The sequence below is a fragment of the Chiloscyllium plagiosum genome, unplaced genomic scaffold (genome assembly GCF_037043375.1).
Source record: "Chiloscyllium plagiosum isolate Xiang-an unplaced genomic scaffold, Cpla_swu_hap1 HiC_scaffold_15, whole genome shotgun sequence".
Classification (NCBI taxonomy): Eukaryota; Metazoa; Chordata; class Chondrichthyes; order Orectolobiformes; family Hemiscylliidae; genus Chiloscyllium; species Chiloscyllium plagiosum.
In genome coordinates, this window is record NW_028270153.1 from 14,410,764 (window position 1) to 14,429,908 (window position 19,145).

Sequence of the window (19,145 nt, forward strand, 5' to 3'; positions counted from 1 at the left end):
GAGAGAGAAGGGGCGAGAGAGAGTGAAGGGGCGAGAGAGAGAGAGAGAAGGGATGAGAGAGAGAAGAGGTGAGAGAGCGAGATAAGGGGCAAGAAAGATAAGGGGCGAGAGAGATAAGAGGTGAGAGAGAGGGAAGGGACGAGAGAGAGAGAGAGAGAAGGGCGAGAGAGAGAGAGAGAAGAGGTGAGAGAGAGAATAGGCAAGAAAGAGCGAGAGAGACTGAGAAGGGGCGAGAGAGACTGAGAAAGATGGGAAGGGGCAAGAGAATGAGAAGGGGCGAGAGAGTGGGAAGGGGCAAGAGAGAGAGAGGGAAAAAGAGAGACAGACAACAGTGTGGGACAGAAGAGAAAAGATAGAGGGGGAATGAGCGATGGAGGGCAAATGTTTGTGTTTGTGGGGGTTTTGGAGACTCTTCAACAGCAGTGATGCAGTTCCTCCTAACCCATGCTCTGATAGGAGTTAAGGCTGGCAATGTGTTATTTTAAATTGAAGTAAATCCTTCAGACACAGAAATGTGCAATATGAAGGTCAGAGATCAGGAAAAATGTATAAAGATGCAAAATAATTATATCCCTAACAAATTTACCAGCCACCTGGTCCTGAGCTGTATCCTTGCCCCACCTAGTGGCCAGGTCAAGATCAGCAGCAGGACAGGAAATTTCAGTCTCATATAATAAAATGTTCCTGATGAAGAGATTACGCTCGAAATGTCGACTCTCCTGCTCCTTGGATGCTGCCTGACCAGCTGTGCTTTTCCAGCACCACCATTTTTAACATATAATCAAATGGGCCTCACGGAGATTATTTAGTCAGACAAGCTAGTCAGCTTTTTTGGTGACCTACCTCAAATGAACATGTGTAGCAGCAGGTTGTACTGTGATGCATTATAGCATTAAAAACAGTGGTATGGAGGGAATGTCTTATGAGCAAAGATTAAACTCATTGGAGTTTATAGAGGTGATCTCATCGAAGCAGAAGGGGTTTGACCGGCTAAATGCTGAGAGGATGTTTCCCCTCACGGGAGAGTCCAGAGCCAGAGGACATAGTCTCAGAATAAAGGAGCGCGAGGTTAAGCCTGAGATGCGGCAGAATTTCTTCTCTCAGAGGCCACAGGACATTGCAGACAAACCAATGGGACTGAAGACTCCTTGACCTGATGCCTGAACAGGTTTGAAGGAATTGGCTGCAGAGAAGATGGAGGCATTGGCCAAAATATTCCAGAACTCAGTGGATTCTGAGACCGTTCTGTTGACTGGAAAACCCCGTGATATCCCTGTTCAAAAAGGGAGAGACAGGAATCTCGAGGCCAGTTAGTCTTACGTCTGTAATTGGGAAAATGCTAGAGTCGATCATTAAAGATGAAACAACAGGACATTCAGAAAAGTTGAACTAAAGCACAATCAACGTGGCCTTGTGAAAGGATAATCGTGTTTAATAAATCTGCTGCATATAACATGCAGAATTGAGAAAGGGGAACTGCTAGATACAGCATATTTGAATTCCAGAAGGCATGTGATAAGGTGCCACATATAAAGTTATTGCACAAGACAGGGGGAGCTCATGGTACTGAGGGTAATGCATTAGCATGGACTGAGAATGGGTTAGCACACAGAAGTCAGAGTCAGGAGTAATGAGTCTATTTTAAGGAGCAAGTACCTAGTAGAGTATCATGAGGTTCAGTGGAGACGTTAGATTATTAATATCTACATTAACAACTTGGAGAAAGGGACAGAGTCCCCTGACAAGACAAAATAGGTGGGAGGCCATGTTGTGATAAGGATACAAAGAATCTGCAATGGGATATAGATTGGTTCATTGAGGGACAAACATCTGGCAGTTTAATGCAGGAGAGTGTAAGATGCACTTTGATGAGAAGAATCAAAAGACATACAGTTATCATTTGGCCTCACTTAGACGCTTGCTTTAAAACTGTCTCCCGACAAGGACAGAGGTAAAACTGAATTAAATGTTTGATTGCGCACTGGACAGCTCTGAGAAACGACTTTCCAGACCAGCCTGGCTTGTGCCCACTGTCTGCTCTGAAAGTGGGGATGGGTGGGGGCTGCGAACATTCTGATTTATTGTCATCCTGTAGAACCGTGCTGTAGGAAGGAAGGATGGATGGGTGATGGGAGGGTGAGGAGGAGGCACTCAAACCATTCTCTCAGGTTAAAAAGCAAGTAGATTTAATGTAGATACAATCATAGAACCCCTACAAGTGTGGAAACAGGCCCTTTGGCCCAACATGTCCACACCGAACCTCTGAAGAGTAACCCATCCAGACCCATTCCCCAACCCTATTATCGTATAGTTACCCCGACTAATGCACCTATTTCTACACATCCCTGAACACTGAGTACTTTAGCATGGCCAATTCATCCAACCTGCAGATCTTTGGATTGTGGGAGAAAACCAGAGCAAATCCACACAGACACGAGGAGAATGTGCAAACCCCACACAGACAATTGCCTGAGGCTGGAATTAAACCGGGGTCCCTAGCACTGTGAAGCAGCAGTGTTAACCACTGAGCCACCGTGCTGCCAAGAAGATTAAAGGAGAGAGGCAAGAGGCAATTATACAATAATACCAACTCCATGCTTCGCTGCAGCAGATAGCTCTGGTAGTGGGCCTGCCAAGGAGCTAGGAGAGAAAGAGAGACTTGAAATCAGGAGTGAGGGTTCTATTATTAGAAGTTTGGAAGGGACACAATAACAGTGGGAGACGTCTCCAATCTGGAAGCCTCAGTTAAATACAGGATCACGGGACCACAGCGTGGCACAGGAGGCCAATCAGCCCATCTGGGTCTCTGCTGGAAGTGCATCTCGGAGATGTCATTCTTCTCTAGTAGAACTGAGAAGGTGCCTGGGAATATCTCGCCCTCTGCCCAGGTAGCTCCCATTCCATCAGGGAACATTCTCCCAAGGAGCTGCCCCAGGTGGGGTTAGGGAGGTGGGAGCATGGAGTGGCAGCGCAGTTAATGAAGAGGAAGAAACAAGCCCCGTCTATTTTAAAGGTTTGCAATAAAAAGGAGAAAGCCTCGCATGTAGCTAGGGCTTTGCACGACCAGCCGAGATCTCAGCTTGTAATCATCAATAAAGCAGTTTTGGTAAAGTAGTTACTGACACTGCTGGAATCAAGCTGCGCACAGCAAGATCCCACAAGCAGCAACGCGAGAGCAACCAGTTTAACCGTGGATTCTGACTGGTGAACAATTTCCAGGGCACTGGGCCTAGCTTCTCAGCATCAATTCTGAACTGGTGTCATGGGATCTTTTAAGTGCAGAAGAGCAGCCTCAGTTTAAAATCTGACCCAAAACAGCAGCCCCTCTGACAAGGGCACACTCCCTTCACTCTGCCCTGGTGGGTCAGCCCCAGCTATCGGTCCTCAGACCCGTGTGGAGACCTCTACCCAGAACTCTGCGGCACTAAATACTGCGAAAGTAGCTGACACTCACACACCCACTTAACAAACCACCAAACACCACCGGGACCAAAACACCTCACAGGACAGTTTCTGGTACTGGCAGAAACTAGGGGCTGTGATAGCCAGCATGCCTGAAACCCAGGCAGATTTCAAGCAGGTAGAGAGTTTGACAGCAAACTCCACTTGGATTTCAATCCCTCTGTCTGTCACGCAAAATGGGAGAGAGAAAAAAAAACAAAACAGGCAACGCACATTAAAACAAAATAAAAAGCTCAAAGCAGAAAACAGAGTGGAAAACATCATCATTTCAATGAGAGGAACTCTCCACACCAAGACAGTTTACAACATGCCCCTGCTCAGCGTGAAGTTCAGGGCCACTAACCCCCTACTGAAGTGCCCTTTCTGGAAGTTTCCTATGTACAACATTGCTGCAGCTGCTGCATTTTACTGGGAAGGGCTTCATGGATTTGCAAAGCCCAGAGTTAATTATTCATCAGTTTTCACACGAGCTGACGGTACTCAACTCCACTGTTCTTCGACCTGCCCGCTGTCCCTGAATTCGCAGACTGCTTGACCCAGCATCTAGTTAATGGGCAATCAGAAATTCCCTCCAGGTAAATATCGGGAAGACTGTCTTTGGGCCCCACTCCAAACCACCCACACTCCCCGCAGATACCAACTCCGTCAGGTCCCTGGCAAGAGTCTAAGATTGAGAGGGTCTGTTTGTCAGGTTCACGCCAGGTTTGATCCTGAGATAAACTTCTGAACACCCCCTTCATCCTTTGTGAGTAACGGTTGCACCCAGGTCTGACGCAATTCCACCCCAACTGGATATAAAACCTCGTGTGTTTCTTTTCTCAAGATGACTTTGCTAAACTGTGGCACAACTTTAGTTACTGATGTATTTGTACTCCGATGTCTCTGTCCCTTCCCACATCTATACCCGTCACTAAGCTTGCCTCTGTAACACTGACAATCATCAACCTTGGTTCAGCTCATCAGCTGCTGGAGCCATCACCCCTGCCTTTGTTATACTCGGTCTGGACTATTCCAACACAGTCCCACCTCCATCAACTACAACTCACCCAAAGCCCTGTCACTTTCCCCTCCGCTCCATAACAAATCATAAATCCCTCTCTAATACTGACCCAGTCCTCACTGAATGACCCTGGCCCACCACCCCCTTCCCCCTCAAGCAACGTTCTGATTTTACAATTCTTACCCTTGCTTTCAAATCACTCGGCAGCCTCTCTCGCTCACCATCTTGGCAACCTCCCTGACCTCAGTCCTGCCTCTAGAGCCACCCCCCATTTTAAATGCTCCACCCACAGCAGCTGTGCCTACACCTCTGCTCCAGAATTCCTGTCTTCAACCTCTCCGCCCCACTCTCCTGTGTTCAGACATTTCCCTGAAGCTCACCCCTTTTGGTCATTAGGGCCATCTACCCCCACCCCTCTCAGCGTCACAGACGTACATTTTAATAGCGTCCCCGCAAAACACCTCACAGGCTTTCGTTGTGTCAAGAGATGTGGAGGGTTGCAAAAGGCGCCACATAAATTCGAGATCTACCCCTCTCCCTTCACCGGGGCTCGCTGTTTAAACATCACCAGCAAACTGCTCAGAGGTGAGACAGCAGTGGCACTGCAGTAATCGACACAGTTGGCATTACTTTTTTGGGGGTGGGTGGACCTTTCTGGGGAGGGGGTGGTGAATGAATGCTAACAGACTGTTAAGCCAACCCACCCACCCACCCCAAAACAACCTAATGACCCTGGAAATGGCCCTCAGTCAACCACCTGCCCAGCCAATCGGAACTTCTGAACCATCAGGGTGCCGGGATGCTTGGGGCCCTGCCTTATCACCACCACAGCATCAGGACCACTCTGTGCGGAATCCTAACCAGTCCAACCAGAAAGACCCGGTCGGCAAAATTGGATCCCCCTTCAGGGCAGCTTTCACCGGGAAGTCAGTCAAGGGACACTCCAAACCCAACAGCCCCCACCCCCACCCGGGGGAGGGGGAGGGGGAACGGGCTGGCTTTCTCTGTCCCAGAGCAGACATCCCACACCGGCAAGACTCCGCCCGGACACCTCAGAATATGGTCCAGGCAGGAAGGGGACCTCATAAAAGAAGAATGCTGATTCACAACAAAATTAAAACCTGAGTTTTGGCAAACAGTTGCAATGTCGAAGCTTTTCATCTCACACTCATCAGGACATCAAATTCAAAGGGAACAACAATTTATACAGCAAGTGGAAAAGGCTGCTGATTGGTCAGGAGGTTGATTGGTCGGGCGGGTGACTGGTCAGGCGGTTAGCATGGACCTTTTCCCTCACACAATATAAATTGTTGGCTACTAAATAAATTAGCTGACATAATTCATGTGCACAGCTCTTTGTCTGTGAAATTGCGACATTAGATAAAGGTTCCTGATTCTCCTTTTTAATCAGTTGTATACCTCAAGTGGCTTTTGTTGGATTTTAACTCTATTGCATCCAGTAATGGGTGAGAGAAGCTAATGACCATTCAAGACTAACATATGGTCATGAGCAACAGTGACTGAAGGGAAAACTTGAAATGATCACAATGAGTATTTCCTCTGAGATTCTCAAATTCCAATGATCTGAAATAATTACTATGATTAGAGATGGCTTACGGTTAGGGAGGGGATCCAATTAGGAAGGACACCTTTATACAGAGCAGAAACCATGGAATGAGCAAATTCACTCCAGTCTCAGGAACTTTCATCTTCCAGTGACTTGCAAGGCAACTCCAGCTGATCAATCACATGAGCCAAAGGGAGAAAGCCTTTCCCAAACGTTTCTGGCACAGAATAACACAGTAAATCAAACCAACAAAAGAAGTGCAGGTGCTGGAAATTTTGAAGAAAGGCCACTTGATCCGAAACGCTGATTCTGCTTTCTCTCTGCACAAACTCCTGCTGAGCTTCTCCAGCAATTTCTGCTTCCATTTCAGAATAATACAGGCCGGCTCCCAACTCACCCACAAACACTCCCTCAGAACTCCAACGGTGGTAGCGTGTCAAAGTCACAGTCGAACAACTCGCTGATCCCTTCCCCTTCGTCTAACCCAAAATGGTAATCCTGAAACATTGGTGGAGAGAGGTTGATAAACATGTCATCAAACGGGATTGTGGGAAGGGTGTCGTCCGGCTGCTGTAGAAGGTTGGCAGCTGAGGTCAAAGGGGAAAGGTTAATGTCCGCAACTCCTCCCAATGGGGAGGATGCATTGCTTGCAAGGTGCGTCCCTGTGAATACAGAACAAATAAGTGTCAGTCAAAATTATACGTAACAATGGGATCTTTCCATTCTCCCCACCCCAAAAACACCATAGACAGAAATAATCAGATTCAGAGATACAATAAAACCATCAAATTTAAACATCTCAAAGAAAAACTGTGCTGGAGAATCATAGGATCCCTCCAGTGTGGAAATAGGCCATTCAGTTCATCGAGTCCACACTGGCCCTTTGAAGAGAATCCCACCCAGATCCAACCCCACATCCTATCCCCATAACCCCACATATCTCCATGGCTAATCCACCCCCTGGACACTATGGGCAATTTAGCATGACCAATTCACCTGACCTGTGCATCTTTAGACTGTGGTAGGAAACCGGAGCACCCGGAGGAAACCCATGCAGACACGGGGAGAATGTGCAAACTCCACACAGACAGTTGCCTGAGGGTGGAATCGAACCTGGATCCCTGGTGCAGTGAGGCAACAGTGCTAACTACTGAGCCACTCCAAATTCAGTAGGTATAGGAGTATGTGTTAAGAGCAAAACGGAGCTAACATTTCACGACCAGTATGACTTTTCAGTAAAGATTCATATCAAACTTGAATTGTTATCTCTATTTCACTTCCAGGTGCAGCCAGAACTGCCGAGTTTTTCCAGCACTCTGTTTTTATTTTAGATCTCCAGCAAATTGGCTGTATTTTGCATTTATTTGTAAATTAAAATGCCAGCGCTCCAAAAGCTAGTGCAAGTAAACCCGTTGGACTATAACCTGGTATTGTCCTCGGATTTTGCCTGTCCTCGGATGCTGCCCGAATTGCTGTGCTCTTCCAGCACCACTAATCCAGAATCTGGTTTCCAGCAACTGCAGTCATTGTTTTTACCTCGTTGTTTTCAACTTTGTCCACCCCAGTCCAACATCAGCTCCTGCACATTGAACTGTCAAATGGTACAAAGGCACCTTTGCAAGTTCAGCACCTCAGGGAGAAAGCCAGTCTAAGAGCAGCACCGCACAGGCCCGAAGCCTAATGCACCCGATAACATGCGGTTTGGAGATATCACCCAAGGCGCTGTTAAAAATAAAAATCTTCCACTTCTGTAACCACTTTTGTGACCTCTGGATGTCTCGGAGCATTTATGGTCAACCAAGTACTGCTGAAACGTAGTCACTGCTGTAAATGCAGGAAATGCCACAGCTAAATTTCACACAGCAAGATCCCAAAGTCGGCAATGTGCCATTCAAACACTATCAAAAGAAGGCACGCAGTTTTCAGTTTGCTCTAATCGGGGACTAGGATGCAACCACAAAAATGAGCAACTTGACGCATTAGTTTCAGTGCCAATGTGATGCCAGGTGGGTAAGGTGCACACTCCAAACACGGGCAGATTGTATCAAACAACACAACCCATTGACCGTTCACAGTGGGCAGCATGGCAGCTGTGCCCAACCAGCCTGCGTTTGGAAGCTTTGGAACACTGCATTCACTATTAGATGGGATTCTGTTATTGGACAACATTGATAAAATGATCCAGACCATGTTAACAATTACATCGAAATCCACTGTAAGACCATCAGCTGGACTCGCAGGCTGATGGATATCCAAATGCAGTTGGAGGATACTGGACTCTGTTTTACGCAGATAAAAGGAATTCCTCGGTGCGGTGCAGCTTTTCATTGAGGGGGAAAGAAAATGGCTCATCAAAAATTACAATCTGCGCTGCATCCCCATGGCAACACCCTGGCCAGTCAGAATCCATCTGGTTAGTCTGAGAACTAAGATTGACAGTTAACTCTTGCAGCAGCTCCATACCGACAATGGCTCAACCAATCAGCATCCTCTTTTTGCACTGTATAAAACAGTGTCCCTTTGTGTGTGTTTCTTGTCCAGTTATTCTGGCAAATGCAAAACGAAAAGCTTCAGTCTTGGGCTTTGTTTAGCAAAGTTTACATTCCACACTAGCCATGTGATAATGTCTGGAGTACTGTGTCCAGTTCTGGTTACCCCATTATAAGGAGGATACTATTGAGCTGAGGAGAGGGATCAGAAAAGGTTTACTAGGATGGTACTGGGACGGGATGGTTTGAATTATAAGGAGAGACTGGAGAGGCCGTCAGCCTCGGGTTATTAGATTAGATTAGATACCCTACAGTGTGGAAACAGGCCCTTCAGCCCAACAAGTCCACACCGATCCTCTGAAGAGTAACCCACCCTCTTCTGGCTAATGCACCAAACACTATGGGCAATTTAACATGGCCAATTTACCCAACCTGCACATCTTTGGATTGTGGGAGGAAACCGGAGCACCTGGAGGAAAACCACGCAGCCACGGGGAGAATGTGCAAACTCCACACTGACAACCACCCGAGGCTGGAATCGAACCTGAGACCCTGGCAATGTGAGGCAGCAGTGCTAACCACTGAGCCACCGTGCCACCCAAGTTTCTCATGGATTTGAATCCACGACCTTCAGGCTCAGAGGCGAGTGTGTTACCCACTGGACCACAGGGAACATAATAAAGCAAACACACACACAGACCTTGGTCATGACTTGAAGACGATGAGAGGATGGTCCCCTGGGAGGTGCTTCCTAACAGTTCCTGGTGGGTTACTGGAGCCAGCCCACCTGTCCGGATGGGGCTGACCTTCACAGGGCTGACCTTCACGGGGCTGACGAGGCTCCTCACGGGACTGCAAGTGCCCGAGCTGCTCTCAGGACACAGGAAGACATCCACTGGCCCCCTGCTGCTTTGCAACGAGATCTGAAGTGCCTTCACACAGAGACAGACAGAGAGAGGAACACACAAACACACGTGATTACAGACCCCATCACTGAAACCCATCTTTAAAGTCCGATCACTGCTGCCTGCACTGGCTCAGAGTGTAAATGCACCACCTCACGTAAAGAAAGAGCAGGCATGACATCTGGCCTGCCCTCCCCCCGTGAGCGCTCAGCTTGTTCCTCGTGATTATTGTTTGGCAAAACCAGCATTTCCTGCCCATCACTAATGACCCTTGGACTGGGTGACTTAGCAGGGTCATTTCAAAGGGCCTGGAGTCACATATAAGCCAGACTGAGTAAGGATGGCGGATAATGTTTAAAGGATATTAGTGAATGGGATGGGTTTTCACGGGAATCAGTGGTGTCTGTGACCTTGTCAATTGAATTTCAATTCCAGCAGCCGTCTGGCTGGGATTTGAGCCCATGCCCCACAGTTTGAGGCTGGGTCCCATCACTAGTCCAGAACATTACCACAACATCACAATAGTGGGCGGCACGGTGGCACAGTGGTTAGCACTGCTGCCTCACAGCGCCAGAGACCCAGGTTCAATTCCCGCCTCAGGCGACTGACTGTGTGGAGTTTGCACGTTCTCCCCGTGTCTGCGTGGGTTTCCTCCGGGTGCTCCGGTTTCCTCCCACAGTCACAAAAGATGTGCAGGTCAGGTGAATTGGCCACGCTAAATTGCCCGTAGTGTTAGGTAAGGGGTAAATGTAGGGGTATGGGTGGGTTGCGCTTCGGCGGGGCAGTGTGGACTTGTTGGGCCGAAGGGCCTGTTTCCACACTATATGTAATCTAATCTAATCACTGTTTTCCTCTTAGAGGATAAGGAATGGTCGAATGAAGTTTTTGGGGTCAGTAAATGAATTGATAGGGTATAGAGAGAGAGAGAGACAGACAGACAGAGAGAAATGGACTGAAGACTAAGGTGCAGATCCATCATGATCTAACCAAATGCTAGAATGAGGGGCTGGATGGCCTCTTCGGGTTCTTATGTCCCACAGTTAGCAGAGCCCAGGCCACAGAAAAGACATTAAGGGGGGGGAGAGAAGACAAGGGGACAACCAATCAGGCTGCTTATCCTCACTATCCAATGACCCTCAAGAGACAAGAATCTTCTTGTGTAGGAAAACAGGAACAGGAAGAGGCCATTGAGAATCACAAACCTGTGAGACCCCTGAGATTATAGCTGACTTGTGAACTATACTGACCATTGTCCTGTATTCCTTAATATCCTTGATCGATGAAACTTCATCCAATTAACACTGGATCATTTGGACGAGTGTGCCCCAAACTCCTTCCACTTCCTGTCAGTAGAAATGGTTCCTGGCTTCACTCCTGCACTAATCTGCAATCACATTTCGAGGTAACAGAAGGCAGCTGACTCTTTGACCCAACAGTACCACAGAGGGCAGGGTCAGACTTGGGGATATGGCCAGTGACATTCCTGGTCAGGCTGAGACCTGGGAAACAGTCAAACCCAGGTGAGAGAAGAGGGCAACAGCTGCCAATGCCCCAGCATAGAGTCATAGAGGTGTACAGTATGGAAACAGACACTTTGGCCCAACTCGCCCATGCCGACCAGATAGCCCAACCCAATTTAGACTTATTTACCAGCACTTGGCCCATATCCCTCCAAACCCTTCCTAATCACATACCCATCCATGTGCCTTTTAAATAATGCAACTGTACCAGCCTTCTCCACTTCCTCTGGCCGCTCATTCCATACACGTACTATCCTGTGTGTGAAAAGGTTGCCTCTTAGGTCCCTTTTATATCTTTCCCTCTCACCCTAAACCTATGCCCTCTATTTCTGGACTCCCCCACCCCAGGGAAAAGACTTTGTCTATTTACCATATCCATGCCCGTGATTTTATAAACCTCTATAGGGTCATCCCTCAGCCTTCAATGCTCCAGGGAAAACAGCCCCAGCCAGTTCAGCATCTCCCCATAGCTCAAATCCTCCAACCCTGGCAACTTCCTTGTAAATCTTTTCTGCACCCTTCAAGTTTCACAACATCCTTCCAATAGGAAGACCAGAATTGCATTCAATATTCCAAAAGTGGCCTAACCAATGTCCTGTACAGCCACAACATGACCTCCCAACTCCTGTACTCAATACTCTGACCAATAAAGGAAAGCATATCAAACTCCTTCTTCACTATCCTATCTACCGGCAACTCCACTTTCAAGGAGCTATGAACCTGACAGTGACAGAAGAAAGATTCTGTAACCACATAATTTTATAAACCCTGACAACAGCTGAACAGCAAAACAGCCTCAGCAGCAGCAAACATCAAGGAGCCAGTTCGAGTGAAGATGCGGCAACATTTGTAATAGAGACAGGATAAGGATGGTCCAACATCTGGGCTGTGGGAGGAAGAACTAACCTGAAATCTTCCTCTGTTCCAGAAAAATGCCAGATACAGAACCAGCAGCAACTGAGTCTGCAACACACCTTGCAATTCCAAAAATATTATAACATTGTCATAGAATCATATGACAGAACACCTACAGTGAAGAAGCAGACCATTCAACCCATCGGGTCCATGCCAACCCGCTGAAGAGCATCCCATCCTATCCCTGTAACCCTGCATTTCCAACAGCCAATTCTCCTGACCTGCACATCTTTGGACTGTGGGAGGAAACCGGAGCACCCGGAGGAAACCCACACAGACACAGGGAGAATGTGCAAACTCCACACAGACAGTCGCCCGAGGCTGGAATCGAACCTGGGACCCTGGTGTTGTGAGGCAGCAGTGTTAATCACTGAGCCACCGTGCCACCCCAAAGTCACCTTGTGCTACACCTCCCTTTAGCTTTGCCGCATTGCACTGGAGAGAGGTGTGGGATTCAGGGGGCTAACAAATGACTCAGATGCACATGCTCTCTCCTCAATATGAAGCAGCTAGTCACTATTAATCAGCATCAACTAGTTCACACGCGGAACTGGATGAAAGTTAGCCACATTATCAATGCAGTTCTGGGTGCCACACTTTAGGAGGGGAGAGAAGGCATTTGAGAAGATGCAGAGAACGATTCACGATAATGGCTCCATGGATGAGTAAACAGGCAGACAGAAAGGAGAAACTGAAATCTGTCACAGGGTTGCTGCACTCAAACTATTAGCTCTGTTTCTCTTCACAGATGCTTCCAGACCTAATGAGTTTCTCCAGCACTTTGTTTTGGGACAATCCGGGACTGTTTTTGTGGGTGAAAGGAAAGTTGAGAGGTGCTCAAAATAATAAAGGGTGCAGCCAGAGTAGGCAGAGAGGAAACAGATCTAAGATCATTTGCAGAAGTAGTCAACACAAGGAGAAATGTTTTCACAAGGTGAGAACATGGTGGAGGCAGCCCACTCGGACATCTTTGCCCCACAGTGCCCCATAACCAGCTTCCCCCCCCACCTCGCTTTGCCCCTCCTCCCCCATTCTGCCTATGGAGTTGGGTGTGGACTGAGATTTGGAGGATTAGAAGGTGTAAGAGTTTGCCAAATGTGGTTCACCATACACCTGGAGGTTGTATCACATTACCACCATCTGCCTTCCCCCACCATGCACTCTGAGGGATCAACCTTCAACGACTGGAGAGTTGGACACATTCGGAAGGGAGTGTGCAGACCAGATTTCTGCTGGAATTCAGCTTGGGAAGTGATCTCTGTGAGCTTTACGTACCTCACTGGGATCAGTCACCTGAAGCTTGGTATCAGCTGGGGCTTTAATTACCATCACCATCTCATCAGCCAAGTCTTCAATGCTGCGCAAGTCCTGACATGTGACATAGGCAAACGTGCGAGAGGGAAAGGTCAAGGAAATAATTTTAGACTGACAGAAATAATACATTCCATTTGTGTTCTTTAAAGGTTGCACAATAGTCTTTGCACCAGATTTAATCTGGCATCGAAGCAGAGATCCCTGTGTGTTGTCAATAAGTCTCACTAGCAGTTCCAGTGCACTGCATTAAAACCCAGGAGTCATTTAACAAGATGAGCATTGTCAGCTTGAGGGAGTAGACTTCATTTGATTTATTCAATCATGATGGCGGAGCTTCATTGGCTGGACCAACATCTACTGCTCATCCCTAGTTGCCCCTGAGATGGTGGTGGTGAGTGGCTTTTCTAACCACTGCAGTCTCTTTAAGAAGCCAACTCACCATCGGGGGTGGGGGCAAGAGGGAAATACTCCATTCAGACAATCTGGATTCTGATTTCAACATACACTCCAGAGATTTATGGATTAGCAGAAGGCACTGCCCATGTGTATCACCACTGTCTTATATTGGATCTGGTTATTTCTGTGCACCAATCCCAACCCAACACAATCCAAACCCAATCAAACACAACGAAACTTAAACCAATCCCAACCCAAACCAATTCCAACCCAACACAATCCAAACCCAATCAAACACAACGAAACTTAAACCAATCCCAACCCAAACCAATTCCAACCCAACACAATCCAAACCCAATCAAACACAACGAAACTTAAACCAATCCCAACCCAAACCAATTCCAACCCAACACAACCCAAACCCAATCAAACGGAACCCAACCTAAACCAATCCCAATCCAAACCCAATCACACACTACCCAACCCAAACCAATCCCAACCCAACACAACCCAAACCCAGTCAAACACAACTCAACCTAAACCAATTCCAACCCAACACTAACCAATCCCAACCCAACCTAAACCTAATCCCAAACACAAGCCAACCCAAACCTAATCCCAACCCAACACAAACCTAATCCCAAACCAACCCTAACACAACGCAACCCTACCCAATCCCAACACAACACAACCCCAACCGAGCACAACCGAAAACCAATCACAGCCCAACCTATACCCAACCCAAATCCAATCCCAATCCAAAGCAATGTAAATCTAACACACGCAAACAGCACCCAATCTAAACCCTTTCCCCGACTGTTGCCACTTCATAAATTTCTTCCTTCCTTGACCTCAAATAGCCCAGGTCTATAATTTGGAAGGCATTGCACACCCTCCTACCACTTGGTCCTCAGCTATCTCCACAGATCCTGCAGTGTCCAGTTTTCAGATTCTGTTGCACCCCTAACCTTCTGGTATAAATCATTGTGACCTTTTTCCCACCTGACCACCATTGTCTACTCCAGCCCCACCTCTCAGGCCTGTATTCTCCACTCCCTCAGCAACGGGTTAATCTTGTATCTGGGACCTTTGCCCCACTGCACCTCAGTCATCAGTTCACTGCACTCTCAATCACTCCAGCTCTTCCATCCTTGTCCCACTTGTCTCCCTTGACTGTAGAGGTCCGAGTTAACACTCACTGCTACCTGCTCAAAAGCACAGCGGGTCAGGCAGCATCCGAGGACCAGGAGAATCAACGTTTCGCGCATAAGCACTTCATCAGGAATGTAGTGGGTGCGAAGGGGGCTGAGAAATAATTAGGAGGTTCGGGTGGGGGGGGAGGGGGAGGTAGCTGGGAAGATGATAGGTAGATGCAGGTGGGGGGTAGTTGTGACAGGTTGGAGCAGAGGACGGAGTGGATAGGTCAGACAGTTCAAGACGGCGGTGCTGAGTTGGAGGGTTGGATCTGGGATGAGGTGGAGAGAGGGGAGATGAGGAAGCTGGTGATGTCAATGTTGATGCCATGTAGTTGGAGGGTCCCAAGGTGGAAGATGAGGCATTCTTCCTTGAGCATAGCACTCGGGTGTAGCAAGGGAAGGATATTTCTGGCTTTCCGAGTCCTCTGTCAGCAGTTTGAGCTGCAGGGTGCAGCTTTGGATCAGCTCCTCCAGTTTGCGATCATTTTCATCCAGCTCAGCGATATCCTTCACCAGGGCCTGGTACCGGGCCAGGACCTCACCATCCAGGAACTGATGCCCACCCCTGGGGAGCAGAGGAACACAGCAAAGAGTCACCACACAAGCATCTCAGTGGCTGCAGGAACACAAGGTAATGAAGAGATGCTCTTGAATTGCAAAAGGCATCCAGTCCCCCAGATCCTCTCCCAATGGCTTCTGTACTAGCCCCAAGTCCCACTTCTAAAAAAAAGTGCAACAAAACAACAACTTACACTTAAGTAGCCGAGTGGACCAACACAACTAAATATGGCCAATCACAGCTGAAATGCAGTCATCCTACAACTTCCACTTGCTGCTGACTTTCTCCAGCCTCTCTGCTCTGCCCTTTCCTTTGGGGCGGAGGGTTGTGATGATATTGTACTATTGGCCAAATCATCTCCCAATAAAATGTCTATTCCCTGACATTGCCAAGCCTGGGACTGCCCCCACTATGACCGGCGCTAGTCAAATTTAGCCAGAAGCTCATGTGTATTTTTTCCGCAAGCCCTTTCTTCAGCACACATTAACCCTCTCGAACCCCATTCGCCAGGGTATGCCAGCCCCCGGTGTCTGGAGACTGCTGGTTTTTCTCTCTCCCCCTCGGGTCATACTTGTCCTGTTTCCTTCTGATGAACCAAGCCGATCCTGTGAATAAAGGAGGAGGGCCATTTACCCCTCCACACACCAGAGTTTAATTTAGAGCATGCTGTCAGGGATCATAATAAATAGGGGAACCTTCCTCAGGGTCTGGTCTAACAGAACCAAAGCAGGTTTTGAACACAGGTGTGAATGTGGAATGTGCAAGCGTGTTGTTGCCCCAATTTTTGTATAATTCTTTAATATATGAACACTCATTGTAAATGGAAAGAAAAGAATATTGATCAAGTCTGTTCTGTGTGTCAGGAAGGTGTCAGGATTACGGTACATGTGGACCATCCACAGTCAACTTCCATTATCTGATTTAATTTGATTTATCACTGTCACGTGTACTGAGGTGCAGTGAAAAATGTTGTCTCATGTCCTTTACAGGCAGATTATACTATACAAGTGCACCAGAGTGACAGAACAGGATGCAGAATACAATGCTACAGTTGCCAGGAAAGCGCACAGATTGATCAACATTAATATTACAGAGGTCCATTCAAACGTCTGATAACAGCAGGAAAGAACTTGTTCTTCAAACTCTTTGTATGTGTATTCAAACCTTTATATCTTCTACCTGACAGCGGAGAGTATAACCAGAGTGGGAGTGGGAGTTGGCTGCTTTCCTGAGGCAGTGGGAAGTATAGATGGAGCCAATGGATGGCTTGCTTGACTGTCTGGGCTGTGTTCATGGCTCTCTGTAATATTTTTTAGTCTCGGGAACAGCAGTTGCCATACCAACCAGTGATGCATCCAGATACAATGCTTTCTATGGTGCACCTGTCATAAAGTCGGACTTTAATACCAGAGATCCTGTCTGTGACAGAAGAATATGAGAAAAGGAAGCAAAAATAATATTAAAAGCGACCCCAAGAGCGGGTTAAGAGAGGGGACCCTTCTTACCTGACCACAACATCATACATAAAGTGAGTGCTTTGCAATCTGTGCATTAACAATTGGAACACTCTTGCCTTCCATCCTCAGTCCCGGGCCAGTTTAAATGCAGTCTAAATGCTGAGTAAAGCTCCTCATACATTCACACATTCCCAACAGGAACTCAATCAGGTCAGTGATGGTAACCATGAAACCACTATCAAGTGCTGTTAAAAAACCCATCTGGTCCACTAATGTCCTTCAGGGAAGGAAACCCGTCGTCTTTATCTCAGCTGGCCTACATATGACTCCAGACCCACAGCAACTGGTCGATTGTTAACCACCCTCTGAAATGGTCTAACAAGCCACTCAGCTCACTGGCAATGATCAAGGGCAGCAAATGCTGGCCTAGCCAGAGATACCCACTCACCCCAAGGTAGGATAAAGAAAAACACAAACGCAAGTTATTTGGCTTTACCTTTTCCAAACTGTATCCCACTGAGGATTAAGGTGGTGAAAGCGCGACTGGAATGTGTGCTCTTGCTCCTGGGAACAAACATCAATGGCAGACATTGCTGCTACGCAATGAGGTTGGTGTCATGATGGTGCCATCCCAGAGAGTGGGTGGTTTCAGTTTGCTTACAGGAAGTCTTTGTGTAATTGACTTCCCTGAACCTCAGAGGTGCGTCACCGGCCAATGTTGCCTGGCTGGTGCTGTCAATTCAGTCATCCTTCTCAAGATAAACAACGTGCATTTATATAGCATCCTTAATGTAGCAAAACAGCCAAAGACACCTTGCGGCAGCAACAACATCGGACACACCGAGCCACGGAAACAGATATTAAGTCAGGTGATCAAAGCTTAGTCAAAAAGGTGGATTTTAAGCAATATCGTAAAGGAGGAGAGAGAAGCAGAGAGCTTTCAGCTGACGTTGAAATTTGGAGACACACAGGAGAGGTGAACTGGTGGAGTCCAAAGATTGCTTCCTTGTTACCTCTTCCCTGCTGGTCTACGTATCTACACATCCTTCTTCAATTGGGAAAGGATTCAAGCCCAAGGCTAGCTGTTGCAGGAATGCTCCGAGGTCAACACACAGGGAAGATGGTCACAGCAACGATTACCATCCCTGGGCAATGCCATGTGCCAACTCTGAATGCCCTAAGACTGGTAATCCCTGTTTCCCCATTTCCTTCCCTACTCCCACACCCTCCAATTAAAAGATTAAAGGGAGCAATAAAGTTTGCAGTCAGCAGGACATGAAGTGGCTTGGTCAAAACACACACACTGACTAGGTGTTTTTTTTTTAGACTGAGCAAAACTGAAGTATACAAATGGGATGGAGAGGTCAAATGGTAACCCTTCACCTATGGCCCACTTGGCAAGTGCACAGTAACTCTGCTGCCTCACTGCACCATGACTCCGCACTTTTACTATCGCTGCCGGTCAGAACTGGTTTTATTCTGCCCTCCCTCTGCCTTTCCCGCCCCACAAGGCAAATATTCAGTGGGACAGCCAGAAATCAGCCCGTGAAATCACAACATTGAAAACTTGCATTGATGTATCACCTTCCACAGCCACAGGGTTTTATATTTCAAACACTGTTATACACAGGGAGAAACAGTGGTGGACGCATTCACCACAATTTCCCACAGATAACATCAGAATCAACAGTCAGACTTCCTTGAATGAGAATGTGAAAGCACCATAAGGTTCTTTGGCTTCATCAGACTCCAAGGTGATGGCAACTCGTTCACGGAAAAACCAGCGAGTCAAAGCGGAGATCTCAGCAAACAGTAAAGATGGAGTAACCAAGAGGAATGAGAGAAATGAAGACCTGATGGTGCAATGAGACAGGTAAGGAGCTGCATTGCTTTGCCGACAAGAACAACATCTGGTGGCTTCTTCAATGCCACCACTGTAGCATAGAGGCCCAACAGCCTTGGACTCAAACCTGTGTGGAGTAAGGACAGAAGCCTTTTGAGAGACAGAGAAAACATTCACCTCTGTTGGAAAGGACTTCTAAGCGCCAATACAATCGCCAATGAGGACGGGTTTGAGGAAATCCCCCAACTCCCCATCGAGGATGATAACTGGACTCCTGTGGTGGAGGTTGAAGTTTCCATTAGACAGACGAAGAATGGAAAGGCTGCAGGAGTAGACGCAACTACAGGAATGATTTTTCCCTGCTTGGCAACTCCGAGAGAAATGCCAGGAGCAACAGCAAGTGCTCTACATTACCTTCGTCATGCTGACCAAGGCTCTTGACTCTAGCAATCAGGAAATGCTGGAGAAAGCCCTATCAAAGGCTGGTTATCCAGTGAAATTCATCAAGGACCTCCCTGTCCT

At 47.5% G+C, this 19,145-nt stretch overlaps 1 protein-coding gene across 1 annotated transcript in view; it reads right to left on the reverse strand.

The window, feature by feature from the left end:
- Nucleotides 1-410: 410 nt before the first annotated feature.
- LOC122560268 (transcription factor E2F1-like) overlaps nucleotides 411-19,145 on the reverse strand; it is a 42,054-nt gene continuing 23,319 nt past the window's right edge. The window contains exons 4-7 of the mRNA XM_043710794.2: nucleotides 15,171-15,329; nucleotides 13,134-13,248; nucleotides 9,219-9,450; nucleotides 411-6,691 (exon numbers count right to left, since the gene is read on the reverse strand). Of these exons, the coding sequence (XP_043566729.2) occupies nucleotides 6,441-6,691; nucleotides 9,219-9,450; nucleotides 13,134-13,248; nucleotides 15,171-15,329 (757 nt within the window). The 3' untranslated portion in view covers nucleotides 411-6,440. The remainder of the gene's footprint in view (nucleotides 6,692-9,218; nucleotides 9,451-13,133; nucleotides 13,249-15,170; nucleotides 15,330-19,145) is intronic.